Source organism: Grus americana, chromosome Z, assembly GCF_028858705.1.
Source record: "Grus americana isolate bGruAme1 chromosome Z, bGruAme1.mat, whole genome shotgun sequence".
NCBI classification, from domain to species: Eukaryota; Metazoa; Chordata; class Aves; order Gruiformes; family Gruidae; genus Grus; species Grus americana.
In genome coordinates this window covers 53,866,818-53,888,484 of record NC_072891.1, presented here as the reverse complement: position 1 = coordinate 53,888,484, position 21,667 = coordinate 53,866,818, and the positions used below count along the sequence as shown (strand labels likewise).

General features: G+C 39.8%; 1 protein-coding gene across 3 annotated transcripts in view; it reads left to right on the top strand.

Annotated features, from left to right (window-relative positions):
- The first annotated feature begins 3,758 nt into the window (after nt 1-3,758).
- GAK (cyclin G associated kinase) overlaps nt 3,759-21,667 on the top strand; it is a 75,080-nt gene continuing 57,171 nt past the window's right edge. For 2 of the 3 annotated variants that reach the window (XM_054809292.1, XM_054809291.1), the window contains exons 1-5: nt 3,759-4,090; nt 16,521-16,582; nt 17,950-18,009; nt 19,967-20,081; nt 20,508-20,650. In XM_054809292.1, the coding sequence (XP_054665267.1) occupies nt 3,949-4,090; nt 16,521-16,582; nt 17,950-18,009; nt 19,967-20,081; nt 20,508-20,650 (522 nt within the window). In that variant the 5' untranslated portion in view covers nt 3,759-3,948. The remainder of the gene's footprint in view (nt 4,091-16,520; nt 16,583-17,949; nt 18,010-19,966; nt 20,082-20,507; nt 20,651-21,667) is intronic. The other variant, XM_054809293.1, reaches the window with a different exon arrangement.

Here is a 21,667-nt window from a genome sequence, read left to right as displayed (position 1 = left end):
AAAATACATTGGCTTATAATGTGTGCAAGAAAAAAATTATAATTGCACAGCAGAAGAACAACACAATAGTTTATGCATTGTGTTTTGTGATTTCATCCAAAATAGCAGGCTATACCACTATTCAGCTAATACAAAAAGCTACACGAATGAAAAATCTGTATTGCAGAAAACTACTTGGGTGTACTGTACACTGTAACATGTAGAAGTATTAGTGATTGTTCTAGAAAACAATTTTTTCAAATAGTGAATTTGGATGGGCAATTCCAAAAGCTGATGATTCTTGCTGGATTGTGTGAGGCAGGATTAAACCTGAATCTTTCAAAAGGGCACAGTTTCACTCAAACCCCGTCTAGCCAATTAGGGAAGAAAATTAATGAAACAGAAGTGCCAGCTTGGCTCTGAAAGCGCCTTTTGTATCTTTCTGGTCTCAGAAGACGTGAAGGGTCTCTGCACACAAAACATTAAATTAAGAGAGGTCAAACCTGTTCTGTTTGCTTTTTGTCAGTATTAGCTTTGTGACTCATGCTTTCAGAGTACATGATAAGAGCAGCTGCACTAAAAAATACAAACCTTGGAGATGTATTTGATCTTCCAAGATGTACTTCTGAAACAGATTTTCAGCTGTGCTGAACCTAATAAACCCTATCTAGAGCCATGCAGACATTATTATATATGCCATTTTCCTAGCTGTATTTCAAATAAATGCTACAGAGAGAAATGCAAAGTAGAATGCTAATTCATTACTATTTAATTCATTTAATTCCTAAGGAGCTGAAAGCAATTACTGGAATGGAAATTAAAGTGCGTACCTTTACTACATGCTAATAGACAGAATGAACTTTTCATTTAATAATTCCCCAGGTTATAGCTCTGCCTTGCCTTGACCTTATAATACAAAAGGAAATCCCTTCTTTACCACCTTCCCCACCCAAGATTTTTGGCCAGAATGATTCTTGGCTCATTCTGAGTGACGCTGTAGAAGGCAGAGGACTGGAGGGAAGGCTGGAGCAGAGCTTTTTCATCAGGAGCTCAACCATCCTGCAGCAGTGCAATGTGGCTGTCAGAACTGGGATGCAAATTAGTAACAGATGGCACAACTTTGTTTTCCTCTGCTTTTCAACAGGGATGATGCCAGCATATAAATGGATAAGCTTTACAGCTTTTAACAACTTTAAAAAAATAAATCCATAGGCCACTCAAGCTGCACAAATAAAAAGAATACATTGCTCTTTTTGGCCAAGTACTGTTAAAAATTGGAGCATTTTACCATACTTTTGTCTCGGCATTAAATAAAAAGGTCCACCCCAGTAATGGAGAGCCTTCTAGACAGCTGCACACATTTCAAACCGCATTGTACTTAGTGATCTGCTTGACCTCTCCAGTGTAGTTCTGGATATTTAAAAAGGCAGATCAGTAAAATATTACCCAGGCATTCTTTTAAGCCTCTTGGCCAGAAAAGCTGCATTTATATCAAGGCTCTTCTAGCATACCTGCAGTAGTTGGAATGCCAAATCCATCCCGATTTTTTCAAATGTAACATTCCTGCTTCTTATCCTACATTTTTTCTTATACTTCCTTCATGTGTAACAGATAGTTACTGCTCCTGCAGTCTTTCTTAGGACAAACTCCCACTGCAAGCTATGATTGTCCTATTTGAGCAATTTCAAGCAACCAGAGGAATTGTACAAATCTGTAGGCTGAGCTTTTAGTACCAGACCTGACACTTGGTGCCTATCTGCATATGATTTTTGCACTGAAATTTTCTATTATTTGTGCCAAGATTCTTTCTCAACAGTCAAATCTCTCTTGCATAAGTAGTAAAACTGCGAAGTTTTAAATATAATGTTTTCAATGATGGAATTTTATTTGCTAATTTTTATACATTAAAAATGTGCACTGCCTTGTCATCCTCAGCTGTTTCTTCTAGCCCTTGGGAAGTTTCTTCTGCGCTGAGGTAAATGTGGGGCTTAGCAGTGAAACAGTCTGGGAACTGGCCGTGTTAAATCTGGTTAGCAAACAAAACCCAACAAAAATCCCAAACCCAAAAAAGGGGTCATTTTAGCCCAGGTCATTCAATCTATTACTGAAGATATGGCAGAAACCTCAGTCTTTATTTAAGCTGAAGTGTGAGTTTTAGTTGACTCATATTCCGTCTGCGACAGTCCTCCTTTTGGGAATGAGAAGTTGCTAACATAAAACCCAGACCTTCAAACACAGAAGGATTACTTGTGTGGTTCCTTATAAAAGATCCTGTTCCTTTTCCAGTGGCCTTGTATGATTGAGTCTTTGAAGAGGAATATGCAGGTGAATGATAGGACAAGGGACAATGAGCATTACAGTATGGTGTGGCAAGCCTAACCAGCAGTGTTTGTCCTAAATAATTCCAGCCTTTGCCTGAAAAAAAATATTGGCAAAGTCAGAAACCAAAATGGGATTGCAGGGAGGATGCTCCTGCTGTGAATAGAGAGTCTGCTGTTCTTGAATGGTGTAATTTATGATAGCAAAAGAGGTTCTCTTATAGGGAGAACTGAAAGAGAAAAATAGCAGTTGACCTCTGTTAACAGATAGAAGGAAGTTCTCCATATAATCTAACTTTGATAATTTAAACTTTTTTTTTTAATAAGAGATATAAAAAAATGGGATCTCTGTACAAATCTACCAGCCTTTAAGACCACACTGCTTGACTGGTAAGGCACTACAGAACAGTGAAGGAAGCACAGGATGCCATGCCCTCGTAATTTCCACAGTAGCGTAAAGAACAGCAAGTTCTTAGTTTATGGAAGTTGCTTGAGAAGTGCAACTTTAAAATATTTAACTACTCATCTGTGCAGGAGAAAGTAAGCATGGCCACCTGAAATCTCATGGAATTTGGGGATGTCTGGGATCATCTCCAAGTGATGGCTGCTGTCAGCAAGCAGACTGCAATAGTGAAGAGATGTGACTTTTTGGAGCAAAGTCCTGGCTAGCGGTATTCCTTCTGCAACAAAAGGTTTTGAGACAGCCTTGCTTGTAGTGATCTCTTCTCCCAGGTCATAGAGCCGCATGCAGCAGATAGGCCTTACCAGTTAAGTGACACGCTGGTGCAAGCACACGAAGTCAACCTCACACCTAAGCATGCAGGCTAATGCTCTACGGGGATTATAGCCATACTATTCATATTATTACCAATATTCTTGTACCTGCCGTGCTGCAACACATTGAAAAGGCAACACCGCCACGTTCCCTGGTGTATGCAGGTTCAGGCGGCGGGGACACAGGAAGGGCAGGAGTTGATGTGTCAGGGTTGCAGGGAAAATCGAGGGAGGTGGAAGATCCCGGGGGCTGATGAAGTGAGAGGATTACAGCAATTCCCTGGGGGAAAAGCGCACGTGCTGCCCAAGTGCCACCTCTGCAGGCCTGACTTATCGATCCCCGGAACGTCACCTCCCGGTGACTGCCGAGCTGCTGAGTGTTAACTGGGGCCGTGGGGGTGCGTCAGCTGCTGCCTAGTGGATGATGTCCCTGCTCCCCGCCCCTGCTCCCACCCCCCCCCAACCCCGCCGTGCCGGCCGCCGCTGCTGCCCACCGCCAGCGCCGCCTGCCGGGCGCAAAGGCGAGCTCCGCCCCGCTCCGCCCCGCCCCGCGGGCGCCAGGGGGGGGGCTTTCCCCGGGGGGCGGGGCGGAGCCGTCTGTCCGGCGCCCCGGCTGGCTGCGGCGACAGGCAGAGGGGTGGGCAAGGAGGAGGTGGCACCGTGAGGTCATAAATGACGCAGCGCTCCCGGAAGTAGCTCGGAGCGGAGGGAGCAGCGTCTGACGAGACGGAGTGTCGCCGCTGCGGTCGGTAGCTTGGTGGAGCCTCCTCGTCCCTCTTCCGCCCGCCGCCCTCCTCTCCCCTGCCCCCCGCCGCCTCGGCCGCCACCGCCGTCCCCCTCCTCGTCGCCCGGCTGCCGGGCAGCGCCGGCCGGGGCCATGTCGCTCTTTCAGTCTGCCCTGGACTTCCTGGCGGGCCCCGGTTCTCTGGGGGCCGCCAGCCGCGACCAGAACGATTTTGTGGGGCAGACGGTGGAAATGGGCGACATGAAACTGCGTATCAAGCGGGTCATCGCGGAGGGTAAGCGCGGGCGGCGGCGGCAGGCCGGGGTCGAGGTCGAGCCGTGCGGGGCGGACCCCGCTGCTGCGGGGCTGGGCTTCTCGGGTACCGGGGCTCCCGCTACCCCTTACCCCGTCTCCCCTTTCTTGGCCGGGAGGGGCTTCCTTTTTGGCAGTTCCCCCCGCGCCCTGCGAGAGGAGGCCTTGTGGGGCGAACGGGCGGCGGTGCCCGTCCAGTGCCGGTGGCTTCCTGCTGGGCGGGCAGCCGGCCTCTCCGAAGGGCTTGTTGCTGCTTCCTTGCTGCTTTAATGAGGGGTCACGGGTGCTCGGAGTTACTGTTGTTAGCCCACTTCAGGAATACATCTGCGTAGAGAGCTAGTGTATGCTGTGTGGCTACTTCTTCGCTTGCTTTATGATTTGGAATACTGTCACTGTGTAACACAGATCTCAAAGGAGTTTATAATCTACCTAGGACCTCATGGAAATACTGCATTGCATTATATTTTTTTAAAAAGGGACAATGTATAATATTACACCAAAGCTGCAAGTTTGCCTGTGCTGTTTTGGGTTGTTTGGAAAACTGTGAAATGCAGCAAAATATGTTAACTTTAAACACAAATCAGGACGCTGATCTCATTCAACATAAAGGCTTTGTGGGACTACAGGAATTAAATGTGTACTGGGAGTATGCCTGGGCAGTTTTCAGTTTCAGTGAATTTTTGGGTAGGCATTTTGGCGCACAACTTGCTAGTCTGTTTTAAAATAGGTGCTATGTTTGGTGTATGCAAATTATGTAGAAATTAGCAGAAATTTGGATTTTGTTGTGGTTGGAGGAATTACTTTATTTCTTCAAGCAGAAGAGATATTGAAAGCTTGTCTCAAAAGACTAAAATGTGAGTTTGTCTGTATTAATGCATTTATGTGGTTGTTTAACTTTGTACAGGTGGTTGATGTTGCTTAGGTTAAATACCCCAAAGCTCTATTCAGAGGTCCTTTTCATTATTAAAGATATTTTCTGTAGTTGCTTCTTGTAATTGTCTTCAGTAGTTTTATAAATAGATATATTGATTTTTTTTTCTGAGTAGTTTTTTGTTGAAATCTTAGTGACCAGCATGGAAGAAGAATTTGATTCTTCAAGACTAGCTACTTACTTACAATTCCCTGTGTAAAACACAAAATTCCTTGTGTAAAACAATGGGACGTTGGTCTTCACTGTTTTATCTTCTTAAGGGCAAGTAAGTTGTTACTTTAATGTGTAAGCACTTTTGGCATATGATCTCGAGCAAAACCTGGCAGTTTTTTAGTTAGTAAGTTGCATTTAAAACCATACTAGATGTCAAGACCTGTTCTGCCTTCAACCTCTACTTATGGCTTCTTTACAAGAGATCAAGACTTGAGTGAAATGCAAGTGCTCAGTATGGTGTGACTGCAAGGTGAATGTGAAATGAACTGGCTGTTGCTGCCGATAGTGTGACGTTCCTGCCGGGAATGACCACAGCAGTTTCCAGAGAACAACAAAGGAAAGGAAGGACAGGAAACTATGTTTGAGATGTATCTGCTGTTTAGCTCTTGGTTCTGAAACGAGTATTGCATACTGTACTTTGGCAGCAGCCTGCTGTTTCCCAGGATCTGACACAGGCTTTCTAAAATGTCAGGGGAAACAGGCCAGGTTCGATGATTTAAAGCAAATGAGGACACGCTTTAAGTCTAGGTTTCTTGAGAATTTATCTGTAACCACTGCTTCATGTTCCATGTTTGTCTCAGTATTATGGTTTTATTTCGTGTTGTTTTCTCTGTATTTCACTAATTGAAATAGAGCCTAATTGCTTGCTTTTGCTAAAAAATAAGACTTTCTAGCTGAAAGTTGGCTAAAAGAACCCTTAGGGAATACTCAGTTTAATGATAAAATATATCTGTATAAAATATAGAAGTCGTAGCCTCTCCTGCTGTCTTCGGACTGGAATTTGGAATGTTTCTGTCTTTCGCATATCATGTATTTTGTTGCTGAAATTGAATTTGTCTTTGAGCTCTGAACCTGCATTTGGGACCTTCTGATACATGCTTGCATAACTGGTTTATAAGCATTCCCTTCCATGCTTACAAATGCAGAATCTGTTTTTTTCTGAACAAATCCTTTCATGCCAAATTCCCTATTAAAAATAAAGTGCTACTTTCTGAATTTAGATTTCAAATCCATGTTGTACTGTGTGTGATCTGCCAATGCAGAGAGGTAGCCCTTTCTGTAAGATCATGTGGTCTGCTTTGTTTTTAGTTGGTGTGAACAGACTCTGTGGATTAGCATTACCAGTATCATATGGCAGCATAAGTTCAGTTCTCACACCCTTCAACTCTTCCCAGCTCTGCGGTGTGCTGCCCGTCTGTGTTGGTGCAAACTCATGTTTGGCCGTGCTGTAAGCAGAATCATTAGCTGCACGGTTCATTTGGATGTGTTTTCCTGTTCACTTTGAAGAGGTGCCATGCTAGGGGTGGGACCAGGCTAACTGAAAACGTGGTTTGCTGCTGCAGGAAGCTGAGAGCAACCGAGGGGGGGCGGGGAATAGGGTGGCAGTGATCTCTAGCACTGATACTACCTCCAAATGCACTAACAGCCTAAGTGTGTCACAGGATGGACTGAGTGCTCCTGGAGCATGGTCTCCTGTATTTTCTGCTTGGGCATATCAGTAGCTCACTGCAGTTAAACTTTAGAGGAAGTGGGTCGGGTCCTTTATGTTTAATCCCTACTTGCCCATCCTATGATGCTGTCCTCATCAACTGTCATGGTTCTTTTGGGTCCTCTGGTTAAGGGCACAGACTGCATCATGCTTCTAATTAAGTAAAATAGTAATTGATTGCATACCTAATTAGTAAATATTAGTAAATGTAACTATATCTCTCACTCTTGACAGAGGGCATTCTTTTGTATGGCCGTTAAGTCACTTGCCAGTCTGAGTATTCTGTACTTGTCTCCATCACAACATGGGTGTCTGCATATGTGTAGTCCAGCTGCCTGTGATAAGAGTTCTGCAAATGCTTACTAACGTTTATTTTTTATAGGGTTAGGTGAGGGTGGCTTAAACTGTAGTCTGTCAGGTCTCTTGTTGTTCATGTGAACAGTGTGTGTGTTTTTATGACTTTTGCTTCTTCAGTTGACATCCTGGAGTGTCCTTCCCTTTTGTTCAGGAGTGTCAGGATTCCTGTCTCAGTCTGTACCAGATAGTCGAGGGACTGAGGTGTTCGTTACTCATTCAGTGATCAATGTAGCCTGCATGTTTGACCTTGGGAGAGAGTGGGGAGAGCGTGTGATCACAGCAGGCTGAACAGTAGTTTTCAGAATTTTCTTGTTTCTGGCTCCTGAAAGCTGCACAGACAACCTCACAAAGTTGTTTTTCAAATGCTAGATGCTGCTGGCTTTCATTTTTGCCTGTGTTGGACAAAATGTCTATTCCGATTTTATGTGTTTTTACCTGCTAATGGTGACACTTAAAGATGATAGACAAGTAAAGATGGGAATTTTTTTTATCTCCACCTATACTGTAGGAGGAATAGAACCTGGTCACTGTGCTGTCACAGTAGTCATTGAGAGAGACTGCTGATGCCAAAGATGGTCAATGAATTACAGAAAGTTATTCCTCAATTCTGTCTAGCAATGCTACTCCAATGAGAGGGTAAACTGATATGAGAATAGCATGTCTTCTGACATGTGCTGTCAGAGTCCAAAACGACAAAGTTGAATTTTTTGAGAACCATAAATTGTACATTGTACAGTTGCAACAGCTTTGGGATCTAGCTAATTGGAGAGGCCTGTTTGCTGTGTGCTGAATGAATGTTTAATAAAATATTGCCACCTTTCAGAGCACAAATGAAAGGCAGGATGATGATTTGATAGCTAAGTAGGATATTGACAAAACTGCTTATGTGCTTAAAAATTCAGTCTTTAAATATAATCATATTCTTTCTTGAATGTTTCCATTGAGCCTTTGTTGTAAAAGCTAGTTAGCTGTTGCATTGATGGGGTAGCAGAAAGAGTTACAGCAGTTCATAAATTATTTCATATCTCATGTTGACAAAGTAAAAATAGAATAGAGAACTTCTCTATTTTCATAGAAGTATCTCTATAATAGAACTTCATCTTTATGGTCATCTGTGGAACAAAACCTGATACTCTTATAAGGTTGAAATGATAAAGGGATCTTCTGCAAGTTTTATGTTATGTGTTTGGTTAGATTAGGTAATGTTTTAAAGGGGTTTTAGTTTGTTAAATATCAGTTGACAACTTCACTAGTAGTTCCTGCTGCCACTCAATGCATAATGCAATATCCCTACAAATACTCCACTGCCAGTGAGACTTTAATTTGCTTCTTGAGTGCTGCTGTTGAGGTTTGTAGGTTGAGTAGTAAATATGAAATTATCAGTGAGTATCCTATTTTAGCTTTATTAAATTTTCTGGAACAGAGATCATACTAACTAAAGATAATTGCATCAGGAAAGTCTCTTTATGCCATCATTACTGTTTAAAATTACTGTTTTCATCTTTCTCAACCACTAATTCAACTGTGGACTGATTAACTTTGGAGTATGCTATGGCTTTCTCTTCAATTCTTGAGTATGTAATTCCTGTTCTGTGAAGTATGGGCTAGGACTTTGATTTTATGTGAAATGAGGCAGTAGTATCTTCGTTCAACTTAAAGGATTTATAGAAAGCAACTCAGGGTCTTGTCAGTGGAAGGCAGTGATGGCATGGAACGAGGATCATTCATCCTTCAGAGTATATTGAGAAATGTGCTGCCTGCTCATGTATGCTAATTGTAATGTATTTGACACTTGTGTTACTGCTTTAGCCAGGTACTCTTTGGCCTGACAAATATGCAGCAAAAGCTGAGGATAAGTGATGAAATTAGTGTTTCAGTGTGTGTGAGGTTCTCCTGCAGAAGAATCAGGGAATTGATATCCTCAAGTGAACAGTCAAAGATAGAGATTTCACTGTTCATGTTAATACTGTAATGAGCAGATAATTGTGGGGTGCTTGCTAGCTCTTCGAATATCAGTTCGATCTCATGAAATGCATTGACTTTTTAATGCTGATTTATGTATGGGATAGCTGAGAGAAGTTCCAGAAAGCTGCTTTTCAGACACTGCAGGGTTGTAGACAAAATAGTGGAACTTCTGTGCCATTTCAGTATCACTTTCCTTGAGACTTTGAATAAATTACAAGTTTATAGTACATTCAGAGTCCATTTAGCCTTGTTTTGTCTTCCAGATAATGGGTTTTCCTTACCACTGCATTGCTTTACAGGTTCTTGTCCCTTGGTTTAGAAAGAACCACTCTGAGAATAGACATGGATTTTTCTTCCTCCCGTGGAGGTGAGGACTGTGACTTTCAGTTTCCTGCACCATCAAGTCTTCAGGGCTTTTGCTATGGGCTAATGTTAATACTAGTACTTTATTCTTTTTTAATAGAGAAATTTCCTCTCAATACAATAGTATTTTGCAAATAAGACAAAATGAGTCATCCTTGTGATGTGCCACTTTGTCCAATTGTACTGCCATTATAATGAAGTTCCAGTGGTTAAGGTAAACTTTCTGTATGCTGAAAAAAGCCATTGAAAATCAGGATTGAGATATATGGAAGGAAATTCCCTAAAACTCCCCTGAAAGAAGTATTACTCCTGGTTCCTCTCTGCTTAACTATCCATGTACACTTTCCAACTTTCCAACTTTTTTTTTCACATATGAGGCTGAACAACTGAGAATAAACCAGGTGTATGGTGTTGTAAAAAGCAGGAAACAAGCAAGTTCTGTAGCACACATTTAACAACCATTTTTCATGTGTATTGATTTCTTATGCTTCCTTTGAGCAGCAAGCATGGGCAAAAGACCACAGAAGAGAAACATGATGACAAAAATGTTATTCAAACTGTTTGATCTGAGTCTAAAACTCTCACCATTGTGTAAGAATCATTCCTTAGAAAAGTAGCAATGGGCTACAGACCTTAATTTTTTTATTTTTAAAAAGCTGTCATGAATCGAAGCCATGTAGGTGACTTGTTATGAGCCACATTCTGACAAAATGAAACTTGTGTCTGTTTAATGTATCAAAAAAATTCTGCTTTAGACTTCAAGGCTTCTTCAATATTTTGAATGTGAACAGGCAGTAATACAGTTTACCAAGCTTAGAGGTGCAATTTTATGGTCTCTGCAACTCTTGGATTCACAGGGTTGTGGTATTGTAATTAAATGCTGATTTTTGGATGGATGTATTTCATAAAACTCTGGGCAGCAGAGGCACAATGAACACTTAACAATCAAGTTTCTGTGAACGTTGTTAGTTTGATTTGCTGACAGATGTTTGGAGTTACTACGAAGGGAGGAGAGCTCGCATCAAGTCAAAGAAGTTGCAACAGCCTGTGATGTAAAGGATGAACTGACAGTTACTCTGCAAACCATGTGTGAGGGAGGCTTCTCAGAAGTGGGAAAAAAAGATGACAATCTCTAAAGAACTGAAGCACCCTGACCTGGCAGCTTGCCAGTCTGCATTCCCTTTACTGTGGATATAGAGAAGTTTTTTAATGTGAAGCAGAACAGTGCTGTTTTTTTAAAGCTAGTGTTTCATGGGTATAGTAGTTCCTGCTTGCAGGGGAGCTCTGAAAGTTTCAAGGTGTTCTACCTCTCCACTTCTCAGAGTTGTGGGAAAGTCCAGATCTTTGAGTTTGAGGCATGTGTAATTTTTGAGGCAATTTCCTCTTGTCACTAGAACTTTGCAACTGACACAAAGGCATGACTGGAGTTGAAAAAATATGCTTATCAATGCTTGGGAACAGTGACAGAGCATACTTTGTTTTGAGTAAGGATGTTGCTTGTACTCTGGTGGAAAAGTGTCTGTCTGCTTTCAGGTAAGATGCACTGCATCTTGTAGTCCTGGCTAGAATTATGGTGTTCAAGTTATAATTGAAACATGAGCAACTCAAAATTGGTATGGAAGCAAATTTGGTCAGTATTTGGGAGGGGAGTGGACAAGTCATATCAAGTAGTTATAAACAGGAAGTTATTCACACCATCCCTTTCTCATGACTAGTTAAGTGTGTAATGAAACAATGTGTTACAGTAGCAAGCAGTTTTATGTTGTGGTTGATGTCCCTATTTTGATGCTTCACTAGCTGACAAGTAGGAAAACTGTCATTTCACTGAAGTAGTTTGTCTGAAAAGAATCAGTGAAGATGGGGAAAAACTGGAACAGGATTAAAAACCCCTGGTTTTAAGTCCAATTTGGTTTTAGTGCAGTGAACTTACTTGATATTATGTGATGCCTAGGGTTAACTTGAGGGAGAAGGCAAATCTTTTGGTTGGAAAAGAAAGGGTCTTCTAATCTTTGTAAGAGAATGATGGAGCAATGCTTGTGGGCTGTGGTGGTGTAAGGGTGAGTGGTGAGTGCGCACTGTTAAAGCAAATGAGGTGGGGTTAGTTCCTAATGCAAAGGAAGTCGTCACATGGCCTCAGTGTGGGCCGGGAAGGTGAGGCTGGTAAGCTTTGTGCTCTAGCATCTTTCTCTAAGTCTGCTGTGTGGCAAGTGTGATTCCAGGACTGTAGTACTCCATAAGTTGGTGTGGTGCTCTGTAGTGAACCTCTTATGTGTAAGTTTGTGTCTACAGAAGAGAAAGAAAACCAGTTTTCTTCTGCTGTAATTTTTGTGGCAGAAAATAATAATCTGCGACCATTTTTGAGAGCTTGGGCCGTGTTCTGAAAAGAAGATTATGAAATGCTTCAGCAATGAAAAACTTCTCTCAGGGCAAGAGCTTGGATGGGTGTGTGTGTGTGTATATATATATATACACACACTGGTAACCTGTGTGGGGAAATACTAAGATGATTTTGCTGGTATAAAAACCTTCAGAAAACTGACTTAAAACCACCTACAGATATTTACATGAGTGAAAATAACAAGTGAAAACACTCCAAGTAAAACTACATTCTTTCTACCCCCTTAGGAAAGAAACCAAAGCAGTCCTTCTAGTCTTAGCTTTGTTTCCTTGTTTGCCGCAGTTGGGTCTACTATAGAGGTGTTTGCTCATACAGGTATGTTGATATAAGGGTGTGATCCTTGACTGACATGTTGGTCAACACTGGCTGTGTTGACTGTGAAATCTTTGGTGTGGTTATAGTTAAACAGGTGAAACTGGGTTGGGTTTTTTCATTTTTGCAAATTATATTCCAAACTACATTGGTCAGAGGGGCTGGAGAAAACTGTTATGGCAAAGGAGAAGTTTTGCCAGTAAAGTTGTCCCTATTCAGGGTATGTTAAAATGGTTTTAATAGACTAGCTCTACAAGGAAGCCAGCATCAAACCCTAAATGAAACTGCTTTTAATAATGAATCAGTAGGACTAATTTGGCTTTTGTGAAAGAATTGTTTTCACCAACAGATGGTTTTAAGAAATGTAAATTAAAAGTACCTTCACAACTTACTGTACCTCCTTTGGTATCCCAGAAAATCCATAGATTTAAAATTGGTATGAGCTGTAGTGCTGCAGTAGTACTGAACTGATCATTACCTGGAATGAGCAAAGTGGTATGGAACTGAATTGTGTTGAGGTGAAACAATGAAATGACAGAATGAGAAACTTAGATAAAACTGATGTTGTGACAGGGGTATACCTATAAAGGATGAAGTTAGAGGCCATAGCAGTGAAATTGTCTATTAAAATGGGTGCAGTGAAATAGCAATTTAAATACTACTGGCTTTTGTTTGAAGTTCTGAAAAGTTTAATGAACTTAACTCTGTGTTTAGCATTTCGGTACTTGATTTTAAGGTGCAATTGGTGAAGTAAAAGTGCATCTTGTAAGCTACTTGTGTGGTCTCAAGCTCTCGCTGTTTTAATGATGTTTCTCCCTTCAGCTTGGTATTCTAATACCTTTGTACGAATTGTGAGGTCCTACTGCGTAACTGCTGCTAGGAACTCTGGTGAGCCATGCCACCATTGAAGTGGCCTTAAAGACAACTCCATTACTTTTCCTTTTGCTAACCCATGCTATGAAAAATGTAGTAATTAAACCAAGTATTTTGCTAATACACAAGTTGAGTCTGGCCAGCTTTAAATTTGACCTCAGCAAAATCTTAGTTTGGACACTTTGTATGCAGATTTCACCAGATTTCCAGATAAGGTCAATTATGCATCACTTAAATAGCTGTGTTTTTAAACTAAACATAGCTTATATTGACTTCTGTTGGTAACAAGAATTTATAATTTTTAAATGGCTGGCATTGCTCAAAATGTTCACTGGCACTGCTAGTCCAAAATGAACATTTATGATTTTTAGTGAGTATTGAAACTTACAACCAGTATATGTTTTGAAGTAGTTATGAAGCTGAATATAAAACTTCTTCAGATTCCTAGCTAGCAATTAAGAGGACTGAAATTATTTTTTTTTGTTGAAAATGAGATACATTTAAGTGCAATAAAACTAACTTAAACTTCAGAAGTCTTTCTAAGGTGGTTGTAACCTTGTGATTCTGAGTGTTAAAAACCCAGGCTTTTCCATCAAGAAATGAACTTGTGTAGTTTTCATAAATGTGGTTGAGTTTTAGGCATGAATTTCAGGGTAATTTGCAAACTGAGAAAATTTCAGGGCAGCTGTGAATGTATCTATAGAGTTTTGGGAGGGCTGCATGATGATCAGCACTTCTGTGAAAATTTAAAATGTATCTTTTTAGGGCTTACTATAGTCTTTTTTTTAGTCAGGTAAACTAAGTCCTTTTACTCCTGTGTGGTCCTCAGTGTCAACAGAATTAAGCTTAGTGATAATGTGCAATGTGGTTTATATTGTAAGCATTTTTATAATGGAAGAAGAGCTTGTAGGAAAGCTTGTCAGACCAGTTGAAATAGTTGGAAAGGTAGCAATGCTTCTAGGGACCTTCTTCAGAGTTTGCATCAGCTTGGTTGTTAATCAGCCATGTGCTGGTGGATTGAATTGATCATGTAATTCTGATGCATAGGTGTTTTCACCTGTATAACATCTGGAAAGGCATTTGCATTTGAATGAAGCATACTTATATTTTGGAGTGCATGTATGTAGGTCTGTGGATGTTTGTAGAGGTACTAGCAAGGTGCGTGCTTGAAATGCGGGGTGTGCCACATTCCAGCCCTGGTAGAATCTTTGGCAGTGTACGTAGCTGAGCTTGCAGAGTAACTGTTCTGTAATCTGGGGTGCCTCTGTCACCACTTTGATCTCGAGTGCCTTCCGGAAAACTAACTGTGCAGTAATTTTGTGTACTGGAAATTTGTGCTGACCTGAAGCCCCTAATTTTGTACACCAAAGCATGTATTTTCTAGATGCAGCTTGCAGGGTTGTTAGATTAAAATAAAAAATGTTTATCAACATGAATGTAAAGACTTTCTTCTGTAGGGCCAGTGGTACTTGCACTGTGTAGAAGGTCTGTGGGATCTGTGTAGGACAAAGACAGAGGCAGTGGCTGATGACAGTGTAGGGGCTTGCAACTCGCTGGGACAGTGGGCTCTGAAACCTGGGGCACACCTCTGGATATGAATAGGGAACTGGTTGGGAAAAGCAGTCAAAACCCATCGTTTCCCAGAACCTAGCTTCAGTGGAAGGATGACTCACATATAATTTTGCTTGTTTCACTAGCTCTATGGAATCTATAAACAGTAGTCATAACTGATCAGCACTGCCCAGACCCATGTTTTCCCTGCTTATGTGCTCATTTGCAAAGGAGCAAAGTGTCTTTAGGTAATACTATAGGGTGGTGTTAAGTGTGGACTTCCTTCTGTCTCTAGCCTCTGTCCCATCAGTGCCCAAAATGCTGATTGTAATTGCTGATCAGAATAGTTGCACTGGGGGTTTTAGAAGAGCTATGGGAACTTCCTTTTGTGGGAATTACCATACCTCATTTTACAGAATTAATCAAGGTAAATGGCTAAGCACAATGCATGCATAAGTAATGTATGGTGGGACTGAAGTGCAGCCCTCGCTGTCTGTCATTGTCAGTGTTCTCATCAATACTTCACCTCTTCTGTGGTGTGCTAGTTACTCTTTTGCTTGTTCTCCCTGCAGCTGGGATCTTGGTTTTGCTGGTGTTGTGTATAATTACCATTTTGATAGCAAAAGCAAAGACAATATCCAGGAGCCTGTCATTCATTTGTTTCATGTTGTGGATGCTACTGCCAAAGTAACAAGATGTGTGGGCAGTACCATTCAGGAGCTTTGAACACTGTGATGGTCAATTGCCATGTAAAACTTTTGAGAGCACTTCTTGAAAAGCCTTGTATTGGATTGAATTGCAGAAAGCAAATACTGTGTTCGCTTGAGCCTCATGTTAATATTCCTTATCCACAGAGAAGGTATTGGGTTCTAATGGGACTGATTTGGATCCTGCATCTTTGTTAGTGACTTGTTTCTTGTCTGTAGCTGGTTCATTCTTAAGTTCATCTATTGTCTCAGCCTTTTTGATTAGTAAAATTTTGTAGTTCACTGACATCTTCTGTGCTTATTCTCCAAATTATTGCTAGAGAACATTGCTGTGTAGTTCAATGGAAATAGAATTTAAATTAAAGGAATAGAAAGGTAAATCATTGAAGTTTGTCACTTTGGCCGTTAATCTACTATAGACATTCTGCAACAGACAGAGCGCATATATGCAACCACACTGTTGGTATAACTATGAGGATGACATTCCCATAAGAAATAGAAGTGATACCAGGATCTTTAAATTGAGTAGAACTGTACAAATATGTTATTTTGATACAGTTAAATTAACATAATTAGCAATTGAGGAAAATTAGCAGACTCATAACTTTTTCTCAGTCTTTTTTTACTTTACAGAAATTTGCATGCTGTTCTTGAGCAAATTGGTAGCGTTTGAAATAGATATTCTGACAAAAGGAGTTGGAAGAAAAATAGTGTTTGGAATGACAAATTACAGTTTAGTAACAGCATCACCCTTATGGGAAGTGTGTGCTTCAGTGCTTGAAAATGCTTTCTGCTTTTAATATGAAGCCTGAAGCATGGCAATTATCCTAAAAGTATGAGGAGGTGTGTATTTAACATTTTATTTCCCTTGATTATTGCTGTTTTTATAGGAAGCCTAACAGTGTAAAACCAAGAAGTAGTTTTTAATGAAAATCTTTAGGCAATACTGACTGTACTGAATCTTGATTTCATAAGGACCTGCATTAAAAAAGCTTCATAAGAAATTTGTATATGCAGACTGACAAAATGGAGGAAAGTAACAGTCAGTGTTGTTCTGGCATGTGTAAAAGAAAGGAAGAGAATATTTTAGCTCTCGTATGGAGGTTACTCGTACTCTCGGCAAGCCACTGAAAATATAATACTTCTTACATTCAGAAAAGCATCTAAATTCATGCATTAGCTCTGTTAGACTAAAAAGAATGATTTAACCGAATGTTGAAGTTAAAACTGACTTAGTGTTCCTTGTTCTTTTAGGTGGTTTTGCTTTTGTCTATGAAGCTCAAGATCTTGGAAGTGGGAAAGATTATGCTTTAAAGGTATAAAGACCTTTACAAGGTCTGTCTTTTTGCTTGCTGCTTTAGCGTGACAGTTAATTCTTGATGTGTGCCACTGAACAAGTCTTTTGGAAAAATCCACAAGGATAGTGGTGTTCGTAGCATACTCTACCTGTATTTAAAACAATTATTCCTGTTCCTGTCAAAAATGGGAGTTGCTGTATTAGGTAGTACTGCTGTTTGTCTTCATTTGGTCTAGAAATTAATGATCTTTCCCCAAGCATTTTGCTGCATGGGTAAAAGGAATCTTTCCTTGTTACCTAAAGTGGGGTACAGGAGTATTTTTCACTCCTCAGAAGCAGATGTAGGCTACTGGTTAGCCTACCTTTGTACTTCCAGAGTTAAGTTTCATCAACATTAAAAATAATACTTCACACTTTGACTCATTGATTGAACATTCAGCCTAGCACTTTTCAGAGACCCTCTTGTTTTCTGAAGGCTTATTATACTCATGTAACAGCTGAAAAACTGAAGTATTATGGAAAGGACAATAAAGTGATTTACTTTGTCATATTTTGCTGCAAAAAAAGAAGTCATGCCACTTGTGTTCATCACAAAATGGCTTCGTTTTTGGAGTAGGTGTGTTCTGTGGCTGTCTCAGTATGAAGACATCTATCATGGAGAGAAAGTGAAAAGGGTAGTAGCATGAGAGGTGGGAGAGGTAAGATGGTGTTACATCACCAGTAATTACTTGGTCTGTTTTTTCCCTTTTCATACCACTTCCTACAGTAACAAAACATCTGACCAAATCCATATAGTATACGTTCAAAATGTCATCTAGAAGTAGCCCCATTTAAAAATAAAAGGTGAACCGTTACTCTACTTTTGTAGCAAATGCTCTGATTGTAGTCAAATCTTGACTCCAAATCCAAGTAATAGTAATGCTTGATTTTGCTGTTGATTACTCAGGTACCATTGAAAAAGTTGAACTACATAATTTGGAGAAGTTTTCGTTGGAGTGGGTTGAAGGTTGTTCCTAAAGATTGGAGGCAGAAGATGAATCTTTACTTGTCAGTACACAGTGGTGTAGCCAGGAGACTTTAGTGTGTTATACAACAGAAGACTGTCAGAGCAGTTACTTTACAAGTGTCAAAGTTTACAACTGTTCAGTTATCACTAAACATGAATGGTACAGGTAGCTGTAAAACTGGATGCTATATTTATGGTAGTATGTCCAAATGTACAATAAGCCTGCTTTGTATCCCATCACAGTTCCTTATGTTTTTGACTGTTGCTTATCCTTTGTGTTCTGCGGGGGGGGGGTGTGGGGGGGTGTGTGGGGGGGAACAACTGTGCACTGGTTTTCTCTAAGTTTTAATAACTGTTGTAATTACTCTATTTTCTGACAGCGATTGTTATCTAATGAAGAAGAAAAGAACAAAGCCATCATTCAGGAAGTTTGTTTTATGGTATCCTTTTCTGGAACATATTTTAATGTTTTGATTTAATTGCCTGATATCAAACATTTCTGAGAGGACTGCTCTACAGATTCAGTCCTTTCCATGCCATACACTGCTTAAGAGAACTGACATTCTGAGGAAGGTCTGGGTTCCTGATTTGTCATAAATCTGGCACCAACATCCAGCATGTTCAGTTTTTCAAAAATTGCAGGAATTTAATGTGTGCAGATAACCTTTTTAGCTAGTATAGACTTTGTCATATGCTTTGTCTAGCAAGAATTGAAATTCTTATTTGAGCTTTCTTGCAGTCCTGTGACTATCGTCAAGAGACCTTTTGACTATTCAGATGATACTTAGATCTTTAGAGTTCCCTCACTTGCACTAGACCATTGCCTTTTTGACTACTCAAAACTTTGCTTTTACTCTCAATGTTTCTTAATTTCTGCCTTAGATGTGTCTGGCTTTGAAAAGTAATATTTAATATTAATGAATTTCAGTAGAATACATGCATCAGAAACAAGAAGCAGATGTTTTTCAGTGTTGTTGCTGTCCTTTTCATCTTCAGTGATGTTAGATAGTGTGATATGATGTAATATCAGTGTTTTCAATCCTTGACTTTAGTAAACTCAATATTTGTTCCCCAGCATCTGCTCTAAGAACCATAGTTTGTTTCAAGAGTCAGTGAGTAGCTGTGGTATGCTGTTTTGTTTACCGCTCTGAGTATTCAGCTTCATTTTGAGTTACCAGGCAAAACTGTTGATCTTAATTTAAGCTGCTCAAATATTTCTTTTTATGATTACTGAAATGTTTGACAAAATCTTACACTAAACATAATTCACTAGAAGTACCCTTGCAAAGAAGGGACTACCATAGCACTACACATTTTTCTAGCTAATCTGACTACATCTTGCCACAAGTAAAGAACTGAATGTTCTTTGGATTTTTTTCACAGCTCAGGCTCATTATAACACATGCACAACATGAACAAGGGTTAACTCATGCTGACTTTCCAAGATGTAACTGTAAAATGAAATTAATTACTGCAGGTCTGAGTAAAAGTATGTGAAGAGATACATAAGATATAAAATAGTACTTTGTATTCATTCTAAGGTGATGGATCCAACTTGCCCTTTTTAATAGCTTTGTACTTACAATGTCTTTGCTTTTTTCTTTTTAGACTTGATGAATGCATCTTGTAAATAGTGTGTGTTTGTCTCGTAGGCATGTCTCAGTATATGACCAAGGTGATGTACGTCAGGCACAACACTAGGCATGTCTCAGTATATGACCAAGGTGATGCACATCAGGCACAACACTAACAGGCATAATGCAATGTAACTTCCACTGGCAGGAGTTGAGATTACTTACATTTTATTCCCCTTTACATAGTTCAAAAATTATACCTTGAATTTTTGAACTGGAAGTGAAACCTGACAAAGCATTTAATATGAAGAATTATTAGTAATGATGGGAGGATAAGTTCCTCAGTCTTTTAGAGCTTTTATTTGCTTTGAATTTTATTTAAAGTAAATTAAAACATAACATACTTAATACTTCCTTTGGAAAGACAGGTGTTGATACAACAGCCCTTTCTTGATCAGCTAACTAGAGAAACAGCTGGTAATTAAAAGGTCTGTCTGGTACTTGTGCTAATGCCTTGCAGTCATTGTCAAAAGTCAAAAAGAAGTAGGCAGGCCTGTTATGAAGTCCAGTTTCCTCAGAGCCTTAACGAGAAGGATTTCTTAATGTTTTATTTTGGCTTTTTATTACTACCTTCAGTGGCTCCCCTTAAAGTCTCTTTTTTCAAGCAAGGCCTGGATTTCCCTGTTATTTTTAGTATTTTAATTGCAGCTGTAGTGCTTTCTGTGGTTTTAAGCTAACATTTCAAATTAGATGTCTGTGAACTGCTGTATACAATGGTATCAGTAAACATAGCAGTTGTCTTCCTTGAACATGTTATCTCCAGAAAAAACTTTCAGGTCATCCCAACATTGTCCAGTTCTGTTCTGCTGCATCTATAGGAAAAGAAGAATCAGACACAGGACAGGGAGAGTTTCTTCTGCTTACAGAGCTGTGTAAAGGTAAACATTTTTTCCCCCAGCAATGCATTTTGCTTCTGATAGCTGTTTTGCACAGGTTGCTTCACAGCTTAGAAGCTTTGAAAGCCTCTTAAAGATAGCATAGTTCAGTGGACCTCATCTTTTATAGGATAAGGATCATGTTCTTTGAGACTGTAGTTCAACCTCATCTTAAATATGGGATAATAATTAAATTCTTGATGTTTGAGACTAGTCAGAGGAAGGAAGAGAAGGAATAGTTCCTTAGAGCACCATTTCCTTTGGCACTGCGGTCAGTGTAGATTTGCCATTTTCAGAATATCCATCTAATGTTACCACTCAAGACTGTAAATCTTCCTTGATGAGAAAAATGTTTGTCCATTCATGCCAGGCTTTCAGAATTTGTTGTGGTTTGTGTGTGCTGATGTGAATTTCTCTGATTTCCTGCAGGACAGCTAGTGGAATTCTTAAAGAAAATAGAATCCAAAGGACCTGTCTCCTGTGACACAGTTTTGAAGATTTTTTATCAGACCTGCAGAGCAGTGCAACATATGCATAAGCAGAAGCCTCCTATTATCCATAGAGATTTAAAGGTGTGTTACAATGTTTAAAGGCTGAATTTTTAAACTGCAAAGGAGCCTTTCAGGCTGAATCAGTGTTAAGGGTGTTGATCAAATGTAGTGGACACTCTTAAGCACAGTGCTTACGTGTATTGCCTTGCCAAGGCTGCTGGATGTCAGTGAAGGTTATCGCTGAAATACTTGCATCTCTTCAAACAATGTCTTTTCCTTGTGCTTGTGGTGTTAGTACTACTTGTTCTCTATCTGAACAAGCTGACAGAATAGTTTATCATGGTTTGCTGATGAAGTTAGTCTTTAAGTAGTTTGCTTTTGATAAAATAACTGGTTATGACTTGGCATTGCCATTTTGGGGTGAGCAGGTTTTCTACATAAACGAGGTAAAGCTTTGAAGGAGAAGAGAAGGTAATGTTGGATTCCCTGTGAAAGGTTACGTAGCCTTTGACAATGTGTAGTAAACTGTTTTAGAACTAACAACTTGCATTGCATTTTAAGGCTTGTTTTTAAGTTGAATTTTAAAATTTGCTAGGCATAATTCATGATAGATTCTGCTTCTTAATTTTTCATTCTGTTCACCATTACCAAGATGCTATAGGGTTATGGTGTAGAAAGTGTCTTAGAAAGTTTGAAGATTTGAAAGGACTTCACCTGTGTTTGAATTTTGTGTTTTGAAGGCAGAGGTTCAGCTTTACATTGTGCTATACCTTAGACAAAGGAGCCTTAATAATCAGTGAGATTCTGCTGTACTACAAATACATTTGAACTTAGTGGAAGGAGGTGGTCTTCATAAACATAAACAAGATAAGACAAGATTCTTATTCCTGAAACAGTATCTGAATTTCATGCATATGTCTGTTTCCTGCTTGATGTGGTATCAGCTGAATATAAAAAAAAGGAAAATTTATTCCTCTATGTACTTGATTACTTTGGGGAAAGGAAGACTTTAAAAGTGTGCTAAGTGTTTTCAACACTTGTTCAAAGCTTTGATGTTAGCCACTAGTATAGCCCCTTAATATAAAAATAGTTGTGATG